At 42.7% G+C, this 26727-nt stretch overlaps 1 protein-coding gene and 1 long non-coding RNA gene across 2 annotated transcripts in view; one reads left to right on the top strand and one right to left on the bottom strand.

Annotated features, from left to right (window-relative positions):
* LOC308566172 overlaps positions 1-25482 on the bottom strand; it is a 108690-nt gene extending 83208 nt beyond the window's left edge. The window contains exons 1-2 of the long non-coding RNA XR_014000134.1: positions 25123-25482; positions 4761-4869 (exon numbers count right to left, since the gene is read on the bottom strand). This is a non-coding gene — a long non-coding RNA (uncharacterized lncRNA). The remainder of the gene's footprint in view (positions 1-4760; positions 4870-25122) is intronic.
* A 330-nt stretch (positions 25483-25812) lies between these two features.
* The window catches only part of LRPPRC (leucine rich pentatricopeptide repeat containing), an 86963-nt gene continuing 86048 nt past the window's right edge, over positions 25813-26727 (top strand). The window contains exon 1 of the mRNA XM_081157253.1: positions 25813-26005. Coding sequence (XP_081013379.1) covers positions 25857-26005 — 149 coding nt within the window. The 5' untranslated portion in view covers positions 25813-25856. The remainder of the gene's footprint in view (positions 26006-26727) is intronic.

The raw sequence follows: 26727 nt of genomic DNA, 5'->3' as shown, positions 1-26727 counted from the left end.
ATTGTGAAATTTAAATATGGATTGGGTTTGGATGATATTGAGGAATTATTGTTAATTTTGTTAGGTAAATAATGACATTGTAGAATGTAAAAAAAGTTATCAATTAGAGATACAAAATGAAATTATTTTAGGTGAAATGATAAGCTATCTCATATTTGCTTTAAAATACACTAGCAGAAAAAAAGGAAGGGGTAGGTGAAACAAGGTTGGAAGAATGTTGGTAATTACTAAAGCTAGGCAATGGATACCTGGAGGTTCTTTCTATTCTAATTTTGAGTACACTTAGAAATTTCCATAATAAAAAAATACACACATACACACCTTCTTGTGCCCTTAGCTCCCATGCAGATTTCAGTTCATATCATATTAAGTAAAATTCAGCCCCAGTCTGGGGTCTGGGAGGAATAGGTAGACATAGAAGAAGCAAGGAATATCCCTGGGGAAGTTCAGGAGGCTCTTCCTTCAAACATTTGAATTTGAAAGACAATTGAAAATAACAATGAGATAGCACTACACACCTATTTGAATGGCCAAAATCCAGAACACTGACAACACCAAATGCTGGCGAGGATGTGGAGCAACAGGAACTCCCGTTCATTACTGGTGGGAAGGCAAAATGGGACAGCTACTCTGAATGACACTATTATGATTGATCCATGTCATATATTTGTCGAATTCCATAGAAAGTACAAAACCAAGAATGAACCCTAATATAAACTATGAGTTTGCGTGATAATGATTGGTCAATGTGGGTTTTCCTATTGGAACAAATCTACCACTCTGGTGTGGGGGATGTTGATAATAGGGGAGGCTATGCATGTGTGAGGCAGGGAGTATATTGGAAATCTCTGTACCTTCCCATCAATTTTGTTGTGACCCTAAAACTTATCTGAAAATTAAAGTCTATTAAAAAAAGACAATTGATATCATCCTTTAAAAGATAACTCTACAGTCTCCAAAATGGACAGAAGCCTCCTATGTGAGAATCTAAAAGGCTACTTCTTGGCAGTGCTGAGAACTAGCTATTAAGCCCAAACCCAGCCTCTCCTGCACACACGCATGCAAAGACACCTTCAAGGCACACATCAACAAATCAGAACATGGAGGGAAAAATGCATGTATGTGCAGTCACACCCACAGAGGCATACACGGATTGCACACGTGTAAACTGGCCTGAGACAAACACTAGCACAGCCACTGGGACGTGTGCAAATGTCCAAATACCCACAGGGCATGAGAATACTCCCTTCCCAGACAGTCCTGAAACAGAAATACAAATACAAACAAATGAATTTAGTAGCACTGAACATTGCTGCATGGTATACAGAAAGTCAGTCTTTGGAAATGAAGACAAAACTCTGAAATGTTCATCTCGGTACTCCTGGAATATCTCCACTAACTTGAAGATAAGTTTAAAGTTGGTCTCAAAAAAAAAAGTGTCAGAAGAAAAAAGATAGCATTTGACTTACCTGTGCTTAATTCTTCCTTACACCACACATTCCCTCTAGGAGAGCTCAGCTAAACTAAAGCCTCACTCAGTGCCCATATACTAATGACTGCCTCTCTCCTAAGCTGTAAACCTGTACATCCAACTGCTTATTGACCATTTCCTCTTGGATATTGTATTGTAGTTAAGGTACAGGCTAAGCTTATTTTTTTCTCATATAACAATTCAGAGGTAGATGGCCCAGGGCAAGGTAGATGGCACTGCCATCCTCAACATGTGCTTTTTGGTTCTGAGCCCAAGGTGGCTGCTTCAGTTCTCATCTTTTAGCCAGTGGAAGGAAGAGTCAGGAGAGTTCACACCCAGTCCTTCTAAGAGCAAGACATACTTCTCACATCCCATTGACTAGAGTTTGGTCACATGGCCACTTTCTGCAAGAGGAGCTAGGAAGTAAAGACTTTAGCTGAGTGGCCATGTGCCAGCTAAAACTATTCTTACAGAAGAGCAGAAAGGCACTGGAGGATAATCGGAAGTCAGCTATATCCCTTGATTCTTTGAACTCAATATAAATAAAAGTAAACTCGCCTTCTCCGCCCCCTCTCCCACAACTGTGCCTCTTCCAAATCCCCAGCTTGATCAATGATATCCCATTTACCCAACCACCTATGTAAGTTTGTAAGATTAAATATAGGATTCCCAGTTAAATTTGAATTTCAGTTAAAGAATCTTTTTTTTAAATCAATATGTGTCAAATACTGAATATATTTTTATTTGTTAAATCTAGCAACCCTACACCCAAGTCAGATGCGTTGGAGCCATCCTGAATTCCTCCCCCTTTTTCCACTTTTGATTGCCTTCCAAGTCCTGCTGATTCTTTCCTATATTTCTCATTCTGTCCTCTGGTCTCCATCTCCACTGTAACTTCCCTGGTTTGGGCTATTGCCATCCCTCTCTCAAAAGCTCTTCTAATTGCCCTCCACTCGGCCTTCCTGTTTCCAGTCGCGTCCCTTCTAATTCATGCTATACGCAAAGGTAAACTGGTCTTTCTAAAAGGCAAACCTGACCACAGCACTCCCCTGCTTAAAATCCTTCCCTCGTTCCCCATGGCTTTCAGGATAAACTTGAGACTGATTAGCTAAGTTGATAAAGCCCTTGGTCATTTGATTTCTCTCTCCCTCTCTAGTCCCATCCCTCTCAGGCTCTAGCCCATGACACATGCCCCAGCTACATCAAGCTCTGGGAGCCCAAAAGGGTACCACACTATCCCTTTTGATGGTGTATCTCTATATGTTCTTATTCCTACCACCATCCCCACATCCATTCGACTCTTCTCCTTTGCCCAGATAAATCCTACTCATTCTATAAAAAACCCAGTTTAAATATCACTTTCTTTAAGAAGTCTTCCTAACTTACTGTTTTAAGCACATGTTTGCTTCCATGGCCCTTGACATTGTATTGTAATAGTTGACCTATCTGTGTGTTTCCCCAACTACATCATTTTAAGTTCCTTCAGAGCAAGGATTGTGTCTTATCTGTTTAAAGTCAGCAACTGATCAGCACTAGTAAACAATTAATAAATGTTTATTGGGTGAATGATGGTTCTTTACCTTAAAATGTTCCTACTCCCATCCCTGGCTGATCCAGCATGTCGTAGTTGGATACTCTCCTCTACTTCCAGATGTGGGCCTTCCTACCTATTATATCTTTATCCTCACTGAAACTCTGGGCTTTGATTTCCATGGCTCAACTGAGGAATGAAAAAGCTTCTTGTCCACCCCATTACACTCCTACCTAACAGATGTGGAATAAAGAAATGACACCTTACCAAGTGAGGCCCTAGCCAGTTCCCCACTCACGCTGAGTTTCAGATTATGATACCAGCTGACACCAGGCAGCTGTTATAGGAGAGATTTTCGCCTGCCCTCCCAACCCCCATGACTTGCCCCCAGCCCTCCCTCAGCCCTTAAGGAACAACTTCTCTTTTTTTGTTTTGAGCCACAGCAGTGTTTAGCAGGAGCAGGCATCCATGCCTTGTTTGAGCTGTGATCTAACACCAGCTGACAGGTGGGTTTCGGGGGTGTCTCTGGGGCTGTGGCCTGTTTAGTGGATTTACCACTCTAAACTCAATTACAGGAGACTTTCACGCTCCATAGGCAATTCCAATCCCTTTTTGATAAAAACTCTGGTGAGTAAATAAGTCATGATGGTGATAGGGGCTGCCATTTAATATTCATTGAAGTACACATGTTTGGAAATTGGAAGCAGAGTTTAATCCATTTTCATATTTATATCAACATGAAGCTTTAAAAAGGATCCCTCCTTTTCTCCAGCATTCTTGTCAATTTCTCATTTGGAAAGCTAAAGGTAAACTGGACATACATTTAATTTTTTTTAAATTAGAAATATCTAAAGTTATAATTATTAAAGTGTGAGTTTGAAATCTGTTAAATTTCAACTCAGAACCAATTCTTGCATTTCATTTGAACTCCTGGGAGAGGTAGGTAACAGATAAGTCACTGCTATTTCTGAGAGCTAGATTTTTGGGTTTAACTTTGCAGTGAGAACTCAGCGAAAAGAGGAGGTTAGGAATATGCTGGCCTCAGCCCCAAGATCTTAAAATGCAGGGGAATGTTTAATAGCCATCCCAAGTAAGTGCAAAAGCACCCCTTTTAAAATAAAGGTAAAATTCAAAAAATAACAAGCGTTCACGCTCACCATTAAGCTACAGAACTGTTCACTGAGGGTGCTGAAATCTGGGGAGGAAGAATGGACACAGTGAGGGTGCGGAGGACTGTTGTGCTGTCCCCTCCAGCACACTTTTTTTTTTTTAAATGTGAATGAATGTTTAAGTACGGTGCTATGGTTGAAGGCATCTCTTTTAATAATGCAGCACACAGCTTCCTGAGGGGACAGCAGTTGATTTGGAAACAGAATATGGTGCACTCTATATTCCCCTCCCCGAGGAAGGCTGGCTGACTGATAAGTGCCATAAGCTACCACGGGGACTCATTCTGTCACATCAACTTGCTGAAAAGGCCCCGTGCGGAATCTTCTCCAGTCTCCGGGAGCTGATGTGAGCAGACACATGTGACATTAGACAGTGCAGCAGGCCTGGCAAGAAGGAAAAGTTCACCATCCACCGACAAGGTGGTCTTTAGATGACAAGAATAAAGAAATCGGTGTTGATTTGTTAATGTAACAACTTGGAAAAGTACGCTTTAAAAAAAAAAAAAAAAGCTGCTCTATGGGGGAGAGAGACTCAAAAGAAAAGGAAGGCAGTAACAGTGCTTGGAAGCTTTCTTTGGGCTTTCTGTACCTTCTGGGGATTGCCTTTTCTCCTGGTCCTTCTTCTAGGCTGGGCTATCTTCAGTTTGGAGAGTGAGTCCCAGACTTTGTCATTCTACAAGCCACTGCTCCACCTAAAGCTGAATAAAGTAAAAGAGAAGGAAAGGAAAAGCAATGAAGAGGGAAAATATTCTGTGTCTTTGCCTTACTAGAATACACGACATCTTCCCTATTTCAGATGGATGATCACCTAACTTTGTGAGAACTGTTATCTGTCTGATCTTGGTGCATTAGTCCTGGAGGAAAACTACAGTGATTATTACCTGGGAAGAGATATGGTGATACGAGGATGTTACCTCTGTGTCTGATACAAAATAAAGTAGATGTCTGTAACTGGATCATGTATTTTAAGAATTAAACAGCATTATAGGGGAAAGATAGTTATTAATATCAGATAGACAAATTGGACATTTGCCACACCTGGTCTTCTCCTTCCCCCCAAACCTATTCCTCTTGATATTCAATTTGTTTTTAGACACCTAGATTTTACCTTTCTTATCTTTACATTGACTTTTCCTGGGATACTTCTATAATATTAAAGGGTGGAGAGAGGAGGCAACTGGAAGAATAGAGGGAAGGTAAAGTCACATTGGTTCTTTCGATTCTCACAATTTTGCTATGGGAATTCCTCCTAGAAAACTTTCTTAGAAATTTCCTGCTTTGAGGATTCTACTGAAAGACTTTCTGTGTAGCACAGGCCAATTACTTATTTACTCTACTTCCTTAGGTGTCATGGGAGGGGATTCATTTTTTAATGTACTCAACAAGCATTTCTTGAACAAGCAGAAGAAATAAAAGTCCAATCTTTATAGATATTGCCAAATTGTCTTCCAAAAAAGTTGTACTAATTTGCTTAGTGTACTGATGAATAACTGCTTCCCTATGTCCCGAGGAGAGAGAGAGAGGGAGAGAAACATTGATGTAAGAACGGAACACTGAGCAGCTGCTTCCTGCACACCCCCTACCAGGGGTTGAGCCCACGCTAGGGCATTCAAGATTTGATTCTCTGAGTTTACCCTTGAATCTAAGTTAGGATAGTGGCTTCCAAAAGTTGTTCTGTAGCCCCAACCAGTAGCTCAGTTGGTTAGAGCATTGTTCCAATACACCAAGGTTGTGGGTTTGATCCATGGTCAGGGCACACAGAAGACGCAACCAATGAATTCATAAATAAGTGGAACAACAAATCGATATTTCTCTCTCTAAATCAATTAAAAAAAAATGTTGTTCTGCTCAATCTCAGAAGCTGCTGGGCAGACAGGCAGGAATAGACAGAAGATGGAAAAACAGGCCTCTGCTTTCCCTTTCAACCAGAACTATTTCAACTGGATCAGTTTAAGTGTTGAGATACACATGAGATTTTATTTTTAACAAAGAAGTCTGCTGTTAAAGAAAGTTTGGAAATAAAGAACTCTTGGAACCAACTTTTGTGTTCTACCCTACTTATAGCCACCCCCCTCCACTGGACTTGGTCTAGATTTTCTCAGTTAATTTTTTTAATGTATATTTTAGTGAGATATCTAAAGTTCATTTTTTAATAAGGTGGAGTATAAGTAAATAATTAAGTAAATAGAAAATTGTTAGCATTTGCCTCATAGTGGAAACAGTGATTGAGCTCACCCAGGGAGAGTAGGCAAAATGTGAAGAGAGAGGGCCAAGGATGGAACCCAAAGAACAGCAAATTTATGTGGTTGGCTGAGGAAGGAAAAGCCAGAGAAAGAAAACTAGGAGAAGATTCAAGGAAGAGGAAGTGGTCAGCAGTGCCTCAGAGTAGAAAGAGGTAACAGAGATCAAAACCGACAACAGTCATCGGGTTTAACAAGAAATTAGTGGGGACCTTCCCAGGAGCATTTCGGCAAAGGTGTGCGGGCACAGGCTAGAGGGCATGGGTAGACCAGGGGTGGGAAATGAACTAATGGAGTCAGGCCTTGCAAAAGCTTGACTGAGAAAAGAATTAGAGAAAAGGTGGCTGAAGGGGGACATACAATGGGGAGCAGTGTGGTCTGTCTTAGTATTTAAAGCTAGAATAGACAGAAACATGTTTATAGGCTGAAGGAAAAGTTCCAGGAGAGAGGGAGAGATTAAAAGTACAAAAGAGGAGGAGACAGTAATGGACAGAGCAGGATGGTGGAGCAGTGATGAGGGTGGAATCCAGACGGAACCACGAGGGATCCACTTGAGGTCATTGAGAATGGCTGGCAAGCAGGTGCTATATTAGTTCCCGAGCCGATTTAAAGGTCTTCCATCCACTGTATGACTCCTTTAGAAATACTGAGGGATCACTGGGCGGGGAGGGAGTGAGGAACGTGTCCTCACACTTTGACCAACCTCACTCTGCCAGCTGGGCCTCAGGTCCTCCTCATTCTAACCCAGGGCCTCCAGTGCAAGCCCAGAGATGAGAAACAGAGCAGGTATCTTTTTAAAATGATAATATTCCCATTCTCTGCTCACCCTGGAGGCTTATTTTGAAAATCACAGTGATTTAACTTGTTAACAGTTTAATTCACTTTTAAAAGATTAACCAGACCAATTATTCATCAGGTTTCACCATCTTTGTCAGACTCAATAAGGATCCTTTGTTACAATGATTAATGTGTTTTAATTGTAGCTTCTCTCAGAGCAATAATTCGATTGCACAGTATTTGAAGAATCTATGGAAATCTTGGAAATGCTTTGACAGCTGAGCTATTCTTGGGAAATGAAAGTAAAGGAATATATGTAACTAACAAAAAGTGTTGTATAGCACACCATTAATATGGATTTTCCTTCTCCGACAGACCTTGCTCTACTATAGTCCATGAAGCTACTTGCCATGCTTGTCAACTTGTCATCTGGGAACTCTCAGGAAGTAGAGATCAATTAACACAGGTCACTGGACTTTCTGGAGTTTGTGCTCTCAAACATGCTAATAGTAATCATGGCAAATATACCTACGTCACAGGGAAAGTTTATCAAATTAGCCAGTGCCCATAAATAATCATCCAGTTAAGTCACTGGATTCTGTGTTGACCATTCTATTTTCTAACCGATGCTTTATCTTCATTCATTTAACTAGTGGCTGTTGTCCAAGTTAAGGATTTTTACAACATCAAAAAGGTGTCTGTAGAACCTGGTAGAAAGATGAATTGTATGGGGCTAGTACTAATTTTGAACTTAAAATGCATTAATGTTATCATTTTTTAAAGCACAGTGGTTCTAAGAGCTTTGGAGTCAGACAACATCTGGAGTTTATTCTTGGCTCTACCACTTATTAGCCAGGCAATCTTGGGGGAAATTAGCAGTACTTGACCTCCCTAGCCTTAGTCTTCTCATCTCTAAAGTAGGTTTAATAATACCTACCTCATAGTAAGGATTAAAATGAGGTATCACATGTAAGACCTAGCACAATGCCCAGATTATAGTAAACATATCATAAATATAATAAATAAAGGATCCACTGCTAGCTCACATTAGCAGGTAACAGGAGGCCAGATATCCTGGCTAGGAAATATCCCAAGTTCCCCTTGTCTTTATTACCTTGTGAGTGATAAACACATAGAAGTGAATCAAGTTCCCAATAGCCATTGGGTCACTTGTGTTCAGGTATGATAACCAATTCACAGGATGGTTCACAGGGAACCCTGAGCAGTGCCACAGCCTTGACCATCAGAGTTGCCCCAGGAAGGTAAAATATAATATGATATGAATATGCAGTGTGGATACAAGTGTTCAGTGTGGATAACTGAGTCTGCTTTCCCAGCAGAGAAACACAGTAGTCCACATAGATAATGACTATACTGATTAAAATGTATGTTTTGAGGCAGAAAATGATTCCCTACATTATAGTTGGACTGAGAACTGGCATATCAGGCTAAAGCTTAACGCAAATTAAACAAATGAGTAACAAACCCTTCTGGAGAGGAGCTTATAATGGAAACACTGAAGGGATAAAATTATGATCTGGATTTTGATCACTATATTCTATTGAAGACACCTCCAGTATATAGTAGTTATGTAAAATACCTGTATACTGTTGTCAAATGGCATTTTTATTTTTATTTATTTATTTATTTATTTATTTTTAAAAATATCTTTATTGATTTCAGAGAGAGGAAAGGAGAGGGAGAGAGAGAGACAGAAACATCAATGATGAGAGAGTCATTGATCGAGCCCACAACCCGGGCATGTGCCCTGACCAGGAATCGAACCCTGATCGCCTGGGTCCTAGGTCGACGCTCAACTGCTGAGCCACGCCCGGCCAGGCCCCAAATGGCATTTTTAAAAAGCATTAAGGTAAAGTTAATTTTTAAGAGTCTCAAAAACCACAGTGATGATGAAAGGAAGAAGCCAACACTGTATTCTCTTTGCTACAAAGTAATTCAAGAGAGGAGAGGGGAGGGAAATAACTGGTGGCAATCCACTCAGGTCCTGTCTTTTTTCCCTTCACTTCTAAGAGGTTCTTAGCCTTCGTAATCTACGTTGAAGGTCTACTTGAAGGACTGATGCTCAAGCCTAGCCTGATAGAATTTCCCCACATAATTAAACTCAGCAAATGCTTATGAATTGCCCTGTAGTACATACAACGTAAGTCACAATTACTGCTCTCAAGGGAAGTCCAATGTAGTGTAAGAGATAATCCAAAGTACCAATGTCCAAATATGCAAAGCTATGTATTGTAGATTCTACTGGGTCTTAAGGCTTCTTATTTAGTTGGGAGATTAGGAAAAACCTATGAAAACAAAGGGCTTAAAATATGGGTGAAATATTCAGGAAGAGACAAAGGTAATGAGTGCTTCGGGCAAGCCAGGCAGAGGGAACAGCGAGAACTATGGTGCAGAGGCCCAAAAGGTCCAATTTGGGCAAAGCACTAGACAAGAGAAGTGTAACCTACCCATGGGTGACAGTCATTAGTATGCAGTCATCCTGGAGAGAAATAACTGAAAACCGATCCCATGAATGCCATGCTAAAGACTTAGAACAACCAGGCTGCATTTCCACTGAAGTGTTGTATCAGAAAGTAGCCCCGCCAGAATTGTGTTAATGTCTCCAATAAGAGCAAAACTGATAATGCCCCTCAGTGACAGAACTATCCCTCTTGCAGAAAAGGAGATGTGCTGCAGATGCTTTTTATAGGTTCTCAATCACTTTACACATTTCTTTCCTTCTTAACCAAAAAACACTACTCTATCCTGTCTCCAGCCCCTGAGATGCCATTTAGGTCCAACCTCAAGCTAAGCCTGACTGAGAAGTATGCAGATGATAAATAAATAAATAACCCAAAATACACTCATAAAATTAGGCCAACCAGCCCTGCAGTCTTTTGTTACTTTGTCCTGTTCTATCTTTGGCCTTAGCAGGAGGCAAGCTGGGGGCCTCAAACTAGGGATAACTGGATGGTCTTAAGGTGCACAATATTATGGACAACTGAGATCCATGTTTTGGTATTCAGGAAAAGTTGACTTCAGAAGGGCGAAAATACCACTTTAAATCTCTCTATCTTCTTCTTCCAGGGTCCTCAATATTTGTAGAAAGAATTCTTTTCAATTTTCTGAAAGCACTGAGTTTTTTGTGTGCATATGTATGTGTACATGTGCACATATGCATACATCTGTACAGCAAGTATCTAAAGAGAGCGCCTATGGGGCTCTTCTCTCCCTAGTTGAAATCCAAAGAAAGGGCATCTAGGCAGAAATATTAGTCTTTGAAATTCACCAAAAGATTGCATTCCACTGGTTTGGTGTGGCAGATACACTACATTAAGTCTTAACTCGTCTGTAGGGAGATGCAGCAGGTCGCCAAGGCATCGCTGTCCGTGGTGCTGACACATCACTGAGCTAAGTAGACATGGTTGTTTCTCTTAACTCTAAGGCACTGGTGAATTGAAGGTCCTTGTGAGCTCTTATGTCAAAATGCTCATAGCTGTATGCATTTTCTTTTCTTTTTTTGGATACCAATACCTTTTAATGTTCCCACTACGTTTTTCCCCAGAAGATTCATAACAAAAATACATGGAACTTAATGTGAGTTTCAATACTTTGGGGTGATTACAAAAATCTAAACAAGGTAAGTCCATAAAGTATGATCCTTCTTGTGGGGCAGAACCTTCCATTCCACTAAGCAGAGAGAACCACGAGTGCCTACTGTTCTAATTTCAGAGACTGGCAGACTTGGGAGACAAAACAAGTTAAAAACAAACAAACATAGCATGTGCTGGTAAGGGTGTGGAGAAAGGGGAACCTTGGCACATTGCTGGTGGGAATGCAGACTGGTGCAGCCACTATGGAAAACAGTATGGAGGTTCCTCAAAAAATTAAAAATGGAACTGCCTTTTGACCCAGTGATCCCACTTCTAGGAATATATCTTAAGAATCCTGAAACACTAGTCAGAATAAATGCACCCCTATGTTCACAGCAGCACAATTTGTAACAGCTAAGATCTGGAAACAGCCCAAGTGCACATCAGTAGATGAGCAGGTAAAAAGCTGTGGGACAGCCCAGCCTGGCATGGCTTAGCGGTTTAGCATCGACCCAGGATCCGGCCGATCCAGGTTCGGTTCCCGGTAAGGGCACATGCCCGGGTTGCGGGCTAGGCAGCTGATCAATGACTCTCTCATTATTGACGTTTCTGTCTCTCTCTCTCACCCTCTTTTCCTCTCTCTGAAATCAATAAAGATATATTAAAAAAAAAAAAAAGCTGTGGGCCATTTACACCATGGAATACTATGCAGCTGTAAAGGAGGATCTCGTACCCTTTGGGACAGTATGGGTGGACCTGGAGAATATTATGCTAAGCAAAATAAGCCAGTCAGAGACAGACAAGTATCACACGATCTCACTTATATGTGGAATCTAAAGAACAAATAAACCAATGAACGAAATAGATTCAGTGACATAGAAGCACGGAACAGATTGACGAATCTCAGAGGGAAGGTGGGGGTGGGGGGGTGGGGAGAGATTAACCAAAGAATTTATATGCATATATGCATAACCCAAGGACACAGATAATAGTGTGGTGAGGGACTGGGGAGGGAGGTGGGGGTGGGGAGGAAGGGTTAATGGGGGAAAAGGGGGACATTTGTAATATTTTCAACAATAAAGATAAATTTAAAAAGACGCACACACAAATAAAACAACACAGTCAACTGCCTCTGTTCCCCTCTCTATTTTCCCTTTTCTCATTGACGTCACATAACCAGATGGGATGCGGGCATGAGGCAGAGCTCTGTGAGATAGGGTTAGGTGCTCTGCTGACTGAATGCCAGGCAGACACATGAGTTTCCAGAGGTGACCAAGAATTCAAATACTTTGAATCAACCATTCAGTGTTGTAGCTGAGAAATATGAGCAGAGGGGAGGGAATAAAAAAGGAGCTACAGGAACTGCTGGTGGGAGGCCTGATGTCCACAGCACATGTTTAAATTCCAACTTATATAGTGAGAAGATGGCCTATCATCCTTAGTCAGTACATTTGCATAGAAATCTATAACTGTGGAGTTAATACCTCTTTGTAATAACACAAGTAGGGATGTTAATAAGGCATAAACACTTCTGCAAAAATCCCACTGCTGCCAAAATCCCACCAGGTACAGTCATTCACTCAACAGAAGTCAAACCCATTTGGTTTTTAAACAAAAATCCTTCACATTTGCTTGTGTTTAATAATAACAACAATAACAACTTATTAACAGCTTCCTTAAAAAAGCAATGACCACAAAAGGGTTAAATCATAAGGAAAGATCTATGTTCCTATAAATGTAGTTCTTAGGATAGATACATAGCACACATGAAAAATAAAGCCATGGTATTTGGTAGCTTAAAGCTAAAGCTACCAAAAAAAAGTTTTAAACAAGTGTTAAGTATTTCAGCTCACTTAGACCAGCATGCAATGAGCTAAAGACATTTATTGTTTTGCCCCATTTAAGGTGTACATCTGCCTCCATGATGAATAATGGTGGAAATCATACTAGACGACCAAGTTCCATGCAGTGAGATATGACCTCAAACAGGCTGCCAAGTAGCCATTGTCTTTCCTAAAAAACTAAAGATAATAATAAGTGATGTAGCACACAGGCAAATTTGGCTAGAGTCAGTCATAAATTTACTTGTTTTGAACATGTAATTAATTAGGGGAGACACACAGCTAAACACATCGGTCAAGTAGAACAGCACACTTAAGTCCCAGGGTAGTTGTCTTTCATGGGACAAGTCTATTAGCCATCAAGTGAGCCAAAACATGCCGCCCTAGCAAGAAGGAAACTTATTTGCACACTCAAGACATAACTTGCTTTTGGACAAAAATCGAGTGCTAACATTTGCTAACGTTTTTTATCTCTAGTATCAACACCTTCTGTTATAATTTGGCTGACCCTTTAGCAGCTGCCAGTCCTTCTGAGCCCCTCCAATGATGATGAGGTCATAGTCACAGGACTGGGAAAGAGCCTCAGAACCATTCACTTTCAGTAGCTTTTGAAGTCTGCCCTCCTGATAAGCCTTCAGGGTTGGAACACAGCTGCCTATCTTTCTCTGTTTCACAAACACAATGGGTACACTGGTTTCCAAGGTCAATCCAACAATGCTCCCTTGAGGCCCATTCAGTCCTATGAACATGAACTCTAGGGCATCAGGCTCTTCAGGAGTCCCACCACGTTACTCTCCAATGCAATGCAGAACTGAACTGTATCTTTTTTTTCTATCTGAAGAGTAACTTTAATTTTTACTATATTGCATCATCCAATCAACCTACTGAGGTCTGAATAGAATAAAGAGGAGGAGGAAGGGCGAATTTCCTCTCTACCTGAGGGGGCATATCCATCTTCCCCTCCCCTTGGATATCGCAGAGCTCCTGGTTCTCAAGCCTTTGGGTTCAGACCAGGACTTACACCATTAGCCCCCCAACCCCGATTCTTGGGCCTTTGGACTTGGATTAGGGTTGGATCCAACAGTTCTCAGCTCTTCAGATTTGGACTAAATTACACCATCAGTTTTCCTGGTTCTCCATCTTGCAGAGAGCAGTTTGTGGGACTTCTTGGCCTCTACAGCCGTATGAACGAATTCCTATAATAAATCTCCTCATCTATCAGTCTGTCTGCCTGTCTGTATATCCTGTTGTTTTCTGATTCTCTAGAAAACCCTAACTAATACAGTCATGTTCAGTCAAGGTCTGATGAATGAGTGCAAATACTCTGAAGGCGTTCACGGACATGGACACTGCCGAAGAGCACATGTGGGTATAAAAATCTGACTCCTGAACAACCTGTGCCCAAAGCTCTTTAAAATTCAAAGCGGCATTGGAGAAAATTTCCACTCTCTGCAGCATGCCAAATTTTGACATTTCCCCCCCTGACATTTTTTATTTTCTATTATCAGAAAGGGCAGAATTTCTTCTGAAAAAGAGAAGAAAAAAGAAGATACACAGAATATCAGTTTTAAATGTTACTTTTGTTCTTGAAAAGGCTTCTCATAGACTTTAAAAGAAAGCTTTTTTCCCCTTCAGAGATTTATTTTGATAGAATTATCCAAGCCTTGTCAGGGAGAACAAAATTTTGTGAGCCTACCATACCAGTAAATGCCAAATTATATGCTGTACGTTTTTTGTTTTATTATCTCTGGGTCCAGTCAAAGACAGAAAAGAGTTTGAATCCAGAACTATTAGCATTTGGAGACAAAAGAGAGCCTTCACTGCAGCCATTTTCCAGGGCTTGCTTCCCCAGCCCCAGAGGCTCCATCACTCAGGTGAAAAGATGTTGTACCCCCCCACCACAACTGTACCCTCCCCCCGCCCCCCCCCACTTCTCTTCTGGAGATTCACCCCCTCCCCACAGCTGTACCCTCGCCCTGCCCCCCCTTCTCTTCTGGAGATTCAAGGAGTTTACCAATAGGATCAATTTCCTCAGCAACCTTTTCTAAAACTTTGAAGCCAGCTTTAAAATGAGCACTAGGACATCAGCACTTTCTCCCTCTCTTCCCCCCCCCTCTTAAAAAAAGTAACATTTTACTGAGTAGTCACAAAGTAGCATAATGCAGTGTAAAGAGTTTAGACTTTAATACCTGACACACCTGGATCTGAATCCCAGCTCTACTACTGTCCAGCTCTGCTACTTTGGGCAAATTACCTAACCTCTCTGAGCCTCAGTTTCTTTATTTGCAAAGAGGAGATGATAAGGTCTATGTTGAGGAGTCATGGTTAGGATGAAAAATATATGTAAAATGCCTAATGTATTGCTTGCCTGCAGCAGGAGCTCAATAAATGATATGCTGTTATTATAAGTGAAACCTGGTACTGTGACATCTGAGAGACAAACTTTAGGTGATGGAGACACCACAGGAAGGCTACTGTGGGGGGAAAGAGGTACTAAGAGGGAGCAAGTGGGCGAGACTAAAGAAATGAGCAGGGGACACATCACATACGACCTCATGCAAACATGGTGAGGACTTCGGATTTTTGTTGAGTGAGATGGAAAAGGGGTAGGAGTTTTGACCAGGGGAATAAAATGATTAGATTTATGTGTTAAAAATAAGACTTTGTTTGCTGTGTAAAAAAGAGACTGTAGATGAGCAGTTAGGAGGCTACTCCAGTAGTCCAGGTGAGAGCTGACAGTGGTGGGAGGTGACGACGCAGGTGGCAAGAAGGGCTGTGAAGTGCAATATGTCTAGAGGGTGGCGTCGACAGTACTTGTTGACGAACTGGATGCCTCGTGTGAGAGAAAAAGGAGGAATAAATATGATCTTTAGGTTCTTGCTCTGGGGAATTCAGAGAATGGAAGAGTCATTACTGAGAGGGAAGGCTGTGAGGGAAACAGGCTGGGTCTACTCGGCATCTGAGTGGGAACTGGAGACAGGATCTCAGAGGAGAAGTGAGATAGGAATTTGGGTGTCATCATCACAAAAGTGGTATATAAAAAAACCAGGGGAATAGAGGAGTTTGCCAAAGTAGATAGAGAAGGAACCCAAGGAGAGAGGCCCAGGGCACCACAATGTTTAAAGGCTGGAAATACAGTAAAAGAGACTTAGGAGGAATATTCACTCCTGAATGTGGCAACACAAAGGTATTGGTAAATCAAATGGTGGGGACAAAAGCCTGATTTGAATAAGTTCAAGAGCGAATAAAAAACTGATGCAGCAGAGGGAAAAACAGTATAAACAAACTCTTTTCAGGAATTTTATTGTAAAGGGAAAAGAAGGGGTGTTTCTGGAGGGAGAAGTAGAGTCTAGAAGGTTTTTGTTTGGTTTTGTTTTTTTAAAGATGAAATGCATACAGCTGGGAATCATTCAGTAGAGGGGGAACTTGACGGTGCGGGAGAAAGAAGAGAGAATTTCAGGAGTGAAGTCCTTAAAAACAGGTAAAGGGAGATGAGATCTGAAATACTCAGGACCTCCAGAATATGAGACTGATGTGTTGCCCATTGCTCCAAGAGGGCTGCGAGATCTGAAATAAGTGGGAAGATTGGCCTTAGACACAAGAGGAAAGGAGGCCAAGTTTATGGGCACAGATGCAGGAAGCTGGTAGAATTAACTGTCTTGCATATTCCAGAACAGGGCCTGGGCCCCGGCACATTACTGGAGAGTAATCTATTTTGGGCAGGGTGGCATTCTATTAGTATGATATTTCACAGTACAATATAGGGAAAGTTAATTTTATTTTTCCCCTGGTTCCCTCCCACCGACCCCTCCTGCAGTCTCTGTGGCTTTCTAACCAGACTCCAGCATGGACGTTGCATGCTAATGAGACAACACTTGGTCCAACCCCAGGCACTTGTTTCTGAATAATTAATCTGGCACTTTACCAGCACCTACAAGCCATGGTTTTTCTGATGATTAAATAAAAGGCCAAGGCTCTTAACAACCGTCAACTAGCTCTTCGGTATGGTTTGGCTCCATGTCATATAAACATACTGGGAAGTCTGGATCGATCTGATGAAAGGAGAACACAACCCCCCCCCCTTGGACCTCCACCAAACTACAGCTCAGACAGCAGGAGGTTCAGCTTAGTCATTCCAGGAAGATGAAAAAAGATAGGATGTCCTGACGATTCTGACCCTTCACACCCATTTCAAGCATCACCTGAAGCCTCTAGCTTTCCTGAGTTCCTTCCAACCATTCAAGTGCCTTGTTTTTGTAGCTTTCTGGCAATTCTCACATCTCCCTCCTCTCCCTCCTCTCATCTTATATTTTCTTCTGAGTGTGATCAGCATCAGCTTAAGTTCCCCAGCCTGCATGATTCAAGCCCTAAATGCAAATAAAAGAAAGCCTCCTTTCTACTGAGAATTTTAAAAAAACAAAAACCCAGGCTGCTCTCAGCTCAAATTTGAAAATGCCCAACAGAAGCCCCACCTTTTAAACAGGCTTTGAGACTTTCTTTAAAGATGAGTGAAAGATGGAAGGGAAAGAGGATCAGTTAGCAACCGGTTTTGAGAAGTCCTGCTCGCACTGCAGAGCTTCCTGAATTCACAAGGGCATCAGAGGCATTGACATGGCAGAGATTGTTGTGGCAGAAGCAACTGGAAAATGTCCTGAGACTGAAACACAGGCAGATTAACATCACTCCAGTGCACACTAATGACTTGCACTTTGAAATGCCAGAGGCTCACACTGCCAGTTAAGACCAGGAAAAAACACATTTCTAATCTCCAAAGACCTTAGATCTTTCCAAACTCTGCAGGCAAATGCAGCCATCATGAATTTCTGCAGCTGGGCAGATCCTTTGTGCCGTTAGGGGAATCACTGCCAGAGTTGCTGTGGGCAGTGCGGTCAGTAAAGCTGAATCAAACAATCACTGAAAACCTCCCAGAGGTTGTTAGTAATGATTCAACTTATAATTCAATGCAATCAAGCCGATAGCATTTCCAAATACCACCCTTATTTTAGCAGTACTTGGAAAACCATTCTTTCCTCTGAACATTTACAAGCTCAACAAATGGGTTTCCAAACCAGTTTTATGATTTACCGTCGATAGATAATTAGAATGCCTTTTCAATCGCTGGCATCTGGATAAGTAATTTTGCCCCAGCATTGACATTTCTAGGAAATAAACAAAAGTTAAAAAAGAAAGGCTTTCTGGAAGCTTTCTCAAAGGGAAAATCTTTCAAGAACTGCTGCTCTCAGCTACAAGAAGGGAATGTTCTCATGATGATTTGATTAGAAAAATAAACGTGGGCTTCGAGTAGTGCAGAGCAACAAAAGGATATCTGATGTGCCCGAAAGAAAGAATATCTGGTTAAACATCTGAAACTGCAAAGGGGGAGGAACTAATAAAATGTAATGACAATCTCATGAATTCAGTCCTTAAATGAATCTAAAATTCACAAGTAACAGGTTTCCAAAATCAATTTAGCACTTTCCAGTTTGGTCAACAAATAATGGTACACTGCACCAGGTTCAACACTAAACCTGAGTTCTCAGTCAATTTCTGATACAGTTGAGAAGGCAGGACTAATAGAATGAAGGGGATATAACTAAGTGCCAAATTGTGAGATTCTGATTTTGAGAGTAAGAAGTTCAGAAGTGAGAGAAATCAGTGTTGGCCGGATGGAAGAGTTCCTGGGAGGCAGAGTAGCAAAAGACCCCAACTGAACCCAGTATGTCTTCTACTGGCCCGCCTGCAATTGCCATCTTTATTACTAGGCCTTTGTATCAAGGCCGTTATTTTAAAACAGTATAGGCTAGTGGTTAAATACACTGGCTCTGGAACCAGCCTGTCCGGCTCAACCACTTACTAGCCATGTGATCTTGAGCAACTTAGTCTTTCTGTGTCTCAGTTTCTTCATTTATAAAATGTAGTTAATAATAGACTCCACCTTACAGAACTATTGTAAAAGTTAAGTGAGTTAATTTATGTAATTTACTAAATAAATTTATAATTAGGTGTGCATCAGAATCACCTGGGGACTTTATGTAAAATATATACATCATGGGATCTGTAGAAGTTGAAGAAACTAAGCCCCCTAGAGCAGTGAATTATATTTGTGGAGATAGTGGTAGCATGTAGTGTAGAATTAAATAAGACTTTTTTCTTTGAAAGCCACTTTGTCAGCAGGTATTTCACCTTTGCTCTAGGGTATTTCTCCTCAACCTCTTGCACTATTTTTCTGTGGAATATTTTTGGTGTGTTAGTTTCAATTTGGAGTATATCTGATTTTTAAAATTAAAAAAAAAAAATTCAGGTATCCTTAACGTGTTCCCTTTTGTTAAAACTTTGATGTATAACTTGGCCGCATTTTAATCTTTCTGCATTTTCAGTGCATTATTTTTTAAAAATGTAGTGAAATTATAATCAGCAAAATGATAATTTTAAACTGACAAGAACACAGAGAATGAATTAAAACATTCAATTAGGGAGCATTTAAGATCTTGCTCCCCAGAATATGTCATCAGTTTGGCTCAAATAAACTTATTTTTTTAAAAAACACACCAAAAACCCCCACCCCCATTCAATTAATAATAATCAATAACTTACTCATGTTTGGAGGAAACTAAACCTAAAATTTGGGAGAACGATGATCCTATTCAAACTCAACATGTATTAAGTCCTTTCTTCCAGTGCAACAGCAAAAACCTCTCCAGACTAACTTAGGTACAAAGGTGACCAACTGGGAAGTCCAAGTGTAAATGCGGCTGAAGCACAAACGGATACAGAAACCCCGATGACGTCATCAGGCCTGTCTCCAGTCCTTGGCTCTGCTTCTCTACAAGATGTTCTCCTTCTCTCCTACCACATGCAGGTGTCTTTGTGAGCAGCGAGAATGGCCAGCAGCAATTACTGACTCACATTTTCGGGGCTGACGACTCAAGGATAAGACATCTGCCCTACGAGCTGCATTTATAAATCCATGAATTATTCCAGTTGCCTTAGTTTGGGTACCCAAAACAATCATGCTAGCCAAAAGGATGAGATTCTCTCACAGGTTAGGCCTGGGTCACATGTTGATCCCTGTGCCGACAAGTACAGGGTGATACTGGAAATCAGAAGATGTATGTATCTAGGAGAAACTGTGGAACCCCCCCAAAATGTTGACACAGTCTACTGCTTCTCACATGCAGCAATAAACACGTGTCTTTCTTTCCATATGTAATTAAAAAAATGCTTTAATTGAACATAATTCAACTGTTCTCATGCTCAACTGAAAACATACCACTAGCTTTCCAGTGGGAGACAATCCAAAGATACACATCATTTCTACATCCTGCTCTGTGCACCGCATTTCTAAGTGATTTGCATTCTTCCCAATCAGGTCTAGGAAACAAGATGGTCAACCAAGAACAGCCATATCAGTGTCTTTGCAATTTAATGCAATGAAAAATCCATATAGTCTTTCCTAAGCCTAAGTAAGCTCTATTAGTCTCCCTCTCCAAATTAAACTGAAATTATCAGAAGGCAAATTACATAAAAGTGTCCAACTTTTAAAAGATATTCAACCCATAGAGAGGCATAAGCTAAAACAGAAATTCCACATTATCTATTGCTCAGAGAAAACTAAATATATCTTCTAGTTCCTTAAAAGCAAAACAATCAGTAACCAGAAAATTTAAGAGGTTCATGTCACATTTTAGGAATTAACAATGACTGTTAATAAGACTTCCTAAAGTTTATGTCCAGCTATTACAAGGATTACAATCATTTTGTCTTGAAGGGACTCAGTTGTATAGCACATTGAAATGGCAATTATGTTTTACTACTATTCTATATTGATTTATTCAGACACTATCTGCCCTGTGGGAAACACATAAACTTTCAGCCTTCACACATGATAACACTGGGAAAATATCAGCAACAACCCCTTGTTGCCAGTGTTGCTAACTTTCTTATAGTAAATGAGCCTGCATTAGTCTTCCTGGTTTGTGGGCTTAGGAAAGAATTATTTGACAGAAGTGTTGCTGAATAGTGTAGCAATGACAAATTGGATCTCCACTTATAATGAGAATCTTGGGCTGTGTGCAAATAAAAGTCTAAGCAGAATATTTTTTGGATAATTGGGAATTACATACATGAATAAATTTGGATATGAAAGATGTAGTCACAGATGGAAGAAGCCCTTGATTCATCAGACAAGTTGTCTTAAGAGAAAATACAATCATAGCTAAACATTAAATCTGCTGCTTAAAATGTTAAGGCTTTCAAGCAAACTAGGCTTTTAAACTCAGGGCAATCTTTGCTCACACTATTTTGAATGGATTTATGTGAAAACTGGAGAAGACTCCAAAAAGGTGGACAAACGATTATGAGTGATAGGTTCTATTTTCTGATCCTTTGTGAGTCATCATAAACTGTTAGGATGCCAAAAAAAAAGGTTAATTGCCCAAAGTGAAATGAGATTAATGTCCACTGCCTTGTAAATTTCCCATTCAGGGTGTTGAATACCATACTCTCAGCTCAGAATTTTGAAGATAAGTGTTTCTTTAAAAAAAAAATTGGTCTTAAATGAAAATCTTTTCCTTAGATTATAATGGCTACAATCTCAGATATTTCATGTTTTATGTAAAATGGTTTAGCAATAACAGTAAGTTTTGATGTTTGGGAAACTATTTGATGGAGAAGTGAATCAACTATGTTCTAATGAACAGGTCTCCAGCTCTCAGAGGTACAGACTGGTATGTTTGTCTGCCTGGTGGACATGATTGAGTAGAGTGTTTTTCAAACTCCAAGTCATGCTGTATTAATGAGTAATAAAATCAAAATACAACCAGCATTTAAGATCTTTTTCTTTATGAACATTTAAAAATATGCATTAAGTAGAGAAAACAGTAAAATGAACTCCCATACACCCATCAGCCTGACTCAACGATTATCAAGATACTGTCACATTTGCTTATGTCATTTTGTTCTTTCTTTTATTCTTTGGGAAAGTATCTTCAAGAAAATTCCAGATAGCAAGTTAATTTACTTCTACATATGCCAGCACATATCTCTAAAAAACATATTTTCTTACATAACCACAAAACCTATTATCACACCTAAAAAAGTTAGCAATAATTCTTGGTATTGAGCATATATCTAAGGTGTCTAAAAATGTCTTCTTAGAGCTGGTTTGTTCAAATTAGAATCAATCAACATTTAAAAAAAAATAGATTAGTAAACACTCAAGTGTATCACTTTTAGTAAGATTCCTTATTGTTTAATGAAATTTATTTTTGTATGTGTGTATTTGCATCATTTATAAAATGTATTTTCTTACCATTGGTCACAGAAGCGTGAAAGCCATTGGTTTAGTGATTCTCTCTGTGTAGACTTCTGGGTCCAAAAAACACTGTCCATAGTTTAAAAAGGGATGTACGTACAGGAAGGAGAGCTCTCTCTCTTTGCTCTTGCTGTTCCCTGTGCCTGGAACTCCCTTCGCCACCATGTCTACTATTTCACATGTTCCCCAGCCTCCAAGGGCTGAAATGTCATTCCTACCATGGAACCATCTTCTGTTCTCCTGCCCGGCTGTCACTTGGTTTGCCTCTTCTTTGTGGCACTCACCACACTGCTTCAAGTAATGATTATCTGTATAGAATAGTATGTGTTTTATCCTTGCTATAAATTAAGATCACTAAGTGTAGAATGCATAACTTCTTTGCCCTGGGACGTAACTTGCCCTGTGCTTAGCTTTCATGAAGCACTTAACAACTGAACAAACTGAGTAAGGACTTTGAGACACTAGCTATAAGCTTATTAGGCAGCAAAGATGTTGGTGTCAAACATCACAGTCCAGGGAGAGACTGGAGAAGAGCCTAAATTCATGAGGTTCAGACTTGATCATATAAAGCAACAACAAAATTGTAGCTATATTACTTTTCAGAGCTTCCTATGTGCCTGGTACTGTAAGTACTTTACTTATTTTAACTGATATTCCCTGGGAGGAAGGAGTAGGTATCACCAGTTTCACGTCCATAAGGAAACCAAGCAGTTGAGTACTTTTGTAAAATCTACTTTCTAAGCTCTCCTCCCTAAGAAGATTCTGTTCAGAAGCTATACCATTCACTGGGACAGGCAAGGACCCTAATTTTCTAACCAATGTTTGAATCCATTTCATAGTTCAGAATAAGCTAAGGGAGAAACCAAGGATAATCAACTACCTCAGGCCTCCATGCCCACCATCCCTCCTCTCCCTGCCTTGCTCTTTTCTCATATCTACACTGTCCCCCTCTCTCCTCTTTCAAGGGGCTACACATGTCATCCTCAATCCCTATTTATACCCTGATTTATTTTACATCACAGTTCTTACGTCTTCCCAAACTAAACTTTGGAATGCTTAATCAGAATCCAGACTTAGTCTGTTTTGTTCTCTGCTGTATCCATATCTCAAATAGAGCCTGGCAATGAATACGTGTTCCATAAATGTGCTGAATGAGTGAATAAATTATATTCCTAATGTCTAACAGTATAACCCAGAGTAAACTATTTAACCTTTTTTGGATCTTATTTTTCTCATCTCTCAAAGAAGAAATGAACTAGATAATCTCAAAATAGACATTTATTAAGTAAATATTTCATGCAAACTGCAGGGTGCCTGGCACTGAGTATGTGCTTGGGCTACAAGAAAAAGTCACACTTTGCTGAGAGTTTTTATCACAAATGGCTGCTGGATTTTATCAAATGCTTTTTCTGCACCTATTGATATTATATGATCTTTTATCCTTCATTTTGTTTACATGGTGTATCACATTAATTGATTTGAGGATATTGTACCAACCTTGCATCCCAGGATCATGGTGTATGATCTTTTTACTATATTGCTGGATCTGGTTTACTAATACTATTATTATTTTTTTGTTAATTCTCACCAGATATTTTTTTCCTATTGATTTTTAGAGAGAGTGGCAGGGAGGGAGGAGGGAGAGAGAGAAACATTGATGTGAGAGGACACATCATGCACCTGATCAGGGCTGGGGATCGAACCTACAACCTAGGCACATGCCCTTGACTGGGAATCGAACCTGCAACTCTCAGTGCGTGGACCGAAGCTCTAACGACTGAGTCACATCGACCAGGGAAATTTGCTAATATTCTGTTAAGGATATCAGCATCTATGTTGGTCAGGGATATTGGCCTATACTTTTCTTGAATTTTTTTGGAATAGTTTGAGAAGGAAATCATCAGCAAAATGAAATGACAACCCACTGAATGGGAGAACATATTCGCCAATGATACCTCTGCTAAGGGGTCAATATCCAAAATTTATGAAGAACTTATAAAACTCAACACCAAAAAACAGTCCAGTTAAAAAATGGGCAAAGGACCTGAATAGACACTTCTCCAAAGAGGACATATAGATGGCCAAGAGACATATGAAAAAATGCTCAATGTCGCTAATCATTAGATAAATGCAAATTAAAACCACAATGAGATATCACCTCACATTGGTCAGAATGACTATCACCAGTAAATCAACAAACAAGTGTTGGCAAGAATGTGGAGAAAAGGGAACCCTTGTCGACTGTTGGTGGGAACGCAGACTGGTGCAGACACCGTGGAAGACAGTACAGTTACCTCAAAAAATTAAAAATGGAACTGCCTTATGACCCAGCAATTCCACTTCTGGGAATATAACTGAAGAGACCCAAAACACTAATTGGAAAGAATCTATGCAGCCCTATGTTCACTGTAGCACTATTTACAATAGCCAAGATTTGGAAGCAGCCCAAGTGTCCATCAGTAGATGCGTGGAATACTACTCGGCCATAAAAAAGGAAATCTTACCCGTTGGGACAGCAGGGATGGACCTGGAGAGTATGATGCTAAGTGAAATAAGCCAGTCAGAGAAAAGACAAGTACCATATGATTTCACTTATATGTGGAATCTAGTGAACAAAATAAACTAACAAACAAAATAGAAGCAGACTCATCGATACAGAGAACAGACTGACAGCTGGGGTTGCATGGCTGGGTGGAAAAGGTGAAGGGATTCAGGAAAAAAACACAAAAACCCTCACAGGCAGACAACGGTACGGTGATTGCCAGCGGAACGGCGGGTAAGGGGAGGCTGAGGAGGGCATACGCGGGGCAAGTGGTGATGGAAGGAGACCCCACTTGGGGTGGCAGAACACACAATACAATATACTGATGCTGTGTTATAAAGATGTACCCCTAAAGCCTGGGTCATTTTAACCAATGTCATCCCAGTAAATTCAATAAAAAAAGAAAAAGTGACACAGCCCCGTTTCAAGGAGCTGTCCAGGGAGACACAGCCAAACAGGAACCTACCAGGGACGGCTCCCAGAGGGAACTTCTGCGCGTCCCCGGGAGCGGGTCCAGCCGGGGACAAGGGAGGCGACGCCGGTCCCGGCCTCCCGCCCGCCCGCCCGGGGAGCCCTTCCCCACGGGGAGCCCCGTGAAAGCAAGGGCCTCCGGTTTCACCCCAAATGTGGCTCCACTGCTCTTACCCCGACGCCGGTGCACCCGCCGGCGCAGGAGGGGCGTGGGCGCCGGGAGGGACGCGGGGCTGGGCTCCGGCTTCCCCGGTAGAGCACCCGGCTCAGGCTCCGCGGGTCCGTCGAGCGAGCCCCGCGCGCGCTCAGGCGGGACCAGGCCGCCCTCCGCGCCGCCCCGGCCCCCACGCCGCCGACCGGGTCGCAGGTAGCGGCGGCCCGGGGGCGCCCAGGGCCTCAGCGCCGCCGCCGCTCATTTCCGAGGGCGACGCGACGCGGCTCCTCGGGGCAGCGCGGCAGCTCCGGCGCGGGGGCCCCGCCTCCGCGGGGAACCGCTGCCCACTCAGGGCACTTCATAGTCGGCTCCTCCCGGAGCTCGCGAGGGTTCCCGCCGGTTGGCCTCCCGCAAGCCCCCGCGCTAACCTGGGCGGAGTCGACCTCCTCGGACTCTACCAAGTGAGCAGCGTAGGGGTGGAGCCACTGACCCTGCGGAGAGGAAGGACATAAGACGGAAAGACGAGCTCCCTGAGAGAACAAATCAGGCCACACTGTCCTTTAAACGTGGCGCGGGGCTCAAACCTCCTGATAAAAGGAGGTTTTTCCCGTCTTCCAAGCTCAAACGACTCTGGCCTCCCCTCCCGTCGGGCGCGCTCGGCCTTTGGTCTCTCCCGCGCCGGGCGACCCCGAGGTCACGTGCTCCCCCTGCCCTTCCCGGGGAACGTGCACCTGGCCGCGGGGACAGCCGAGCCATGGCAGCGCTCCTGCGACCCGCCGGGTGGCTCCTCCGTGCCGGGGCGGCCGCGCGCCTCCCGCTCCCCCTGCGCCTCGCTGCCAGCGGCCCGGGCAGGCCGCTCGCCGCCCTCTGTCCGCCCGCAGCTCGCGCCGCGCCGGCCGCCGGGTGAGTGCCCGCGCTCTCCTCAGCCCACCCGCGGCTCTCGCGCCTTCCGGGGCCGTCGGCGCTGGCGGGGAACGGGCCCCTCCGCTGCCCTCTCCGCGCCCCCGTCGCCGCGCCGCGGCCACACATCCCGGGGCTTTCGGATGGCTGGGTTGGTCGCCTCCGAAGGTCATGGCCGCGGGCCTGGCTCGCTTCCGGCTTGGACCCTGCCCTCGGGCCGCGGCTCGGGCGCTGAGAGGGGCTTCGGCGGCCGCGGGGGGCCGTGCCTCCCGCGTCCGAGGAGGGGCGGCCCGCGCGCTGCCCACGTGCAAGCCCGGTGGCTGACCGGCGGCCCGCGAGCGCTTCGGTTTCGGATTTTCTTTGGGGCGGTGAGACCAGGATGGGAGTCTTGAGCGAGCGGGAGGTCGCTTAGAGACGGGAGTGGAGTGACGACGAGTGGGAGCTGTTGCCTGAATGCCCTCCGCCTTCCCCTGAGTGCTGGCCGGCGCGAGGTGCGGGCGGGGCACGGGCACGGCGGTCCCGCGAGGGAAGGGACGCTGGCAGGCGCGGGGCGGAGGGGCAGGTCACAGTGGCGGCGGCGGCGGGGCGGTGAGCGGTGCGCTCGCGGACGGGTCTAGCCGGAGGCGGGTTTGGCGTTAGGCTTGCGGGGGGCGGGGGGCGACGCAGTCGGGAAGCTGGATGAAAGTGTTCATTGGATTAGTACCCTGACCACCTGAGAGGGGGAG

This window comes from Miniopterus schreibersii (genome assembly GCF_964146895.1).
Source record: "Miniopterus schreibersii genome assembly, chromosome: 13".
In the NCBI taxonomy this organism is placed as follows: Eukaryota; Metazoa; Chordata; class Mammalia; order Chiroptera; family Miniopteridae; genus Miniopterus; species Miniopterus schreibersii.
The sequence above is the reverse complement of the archived record's forward strand: the minus strand, read 5'-3'. Positions and strand labels throughout refer to the sequence as shown.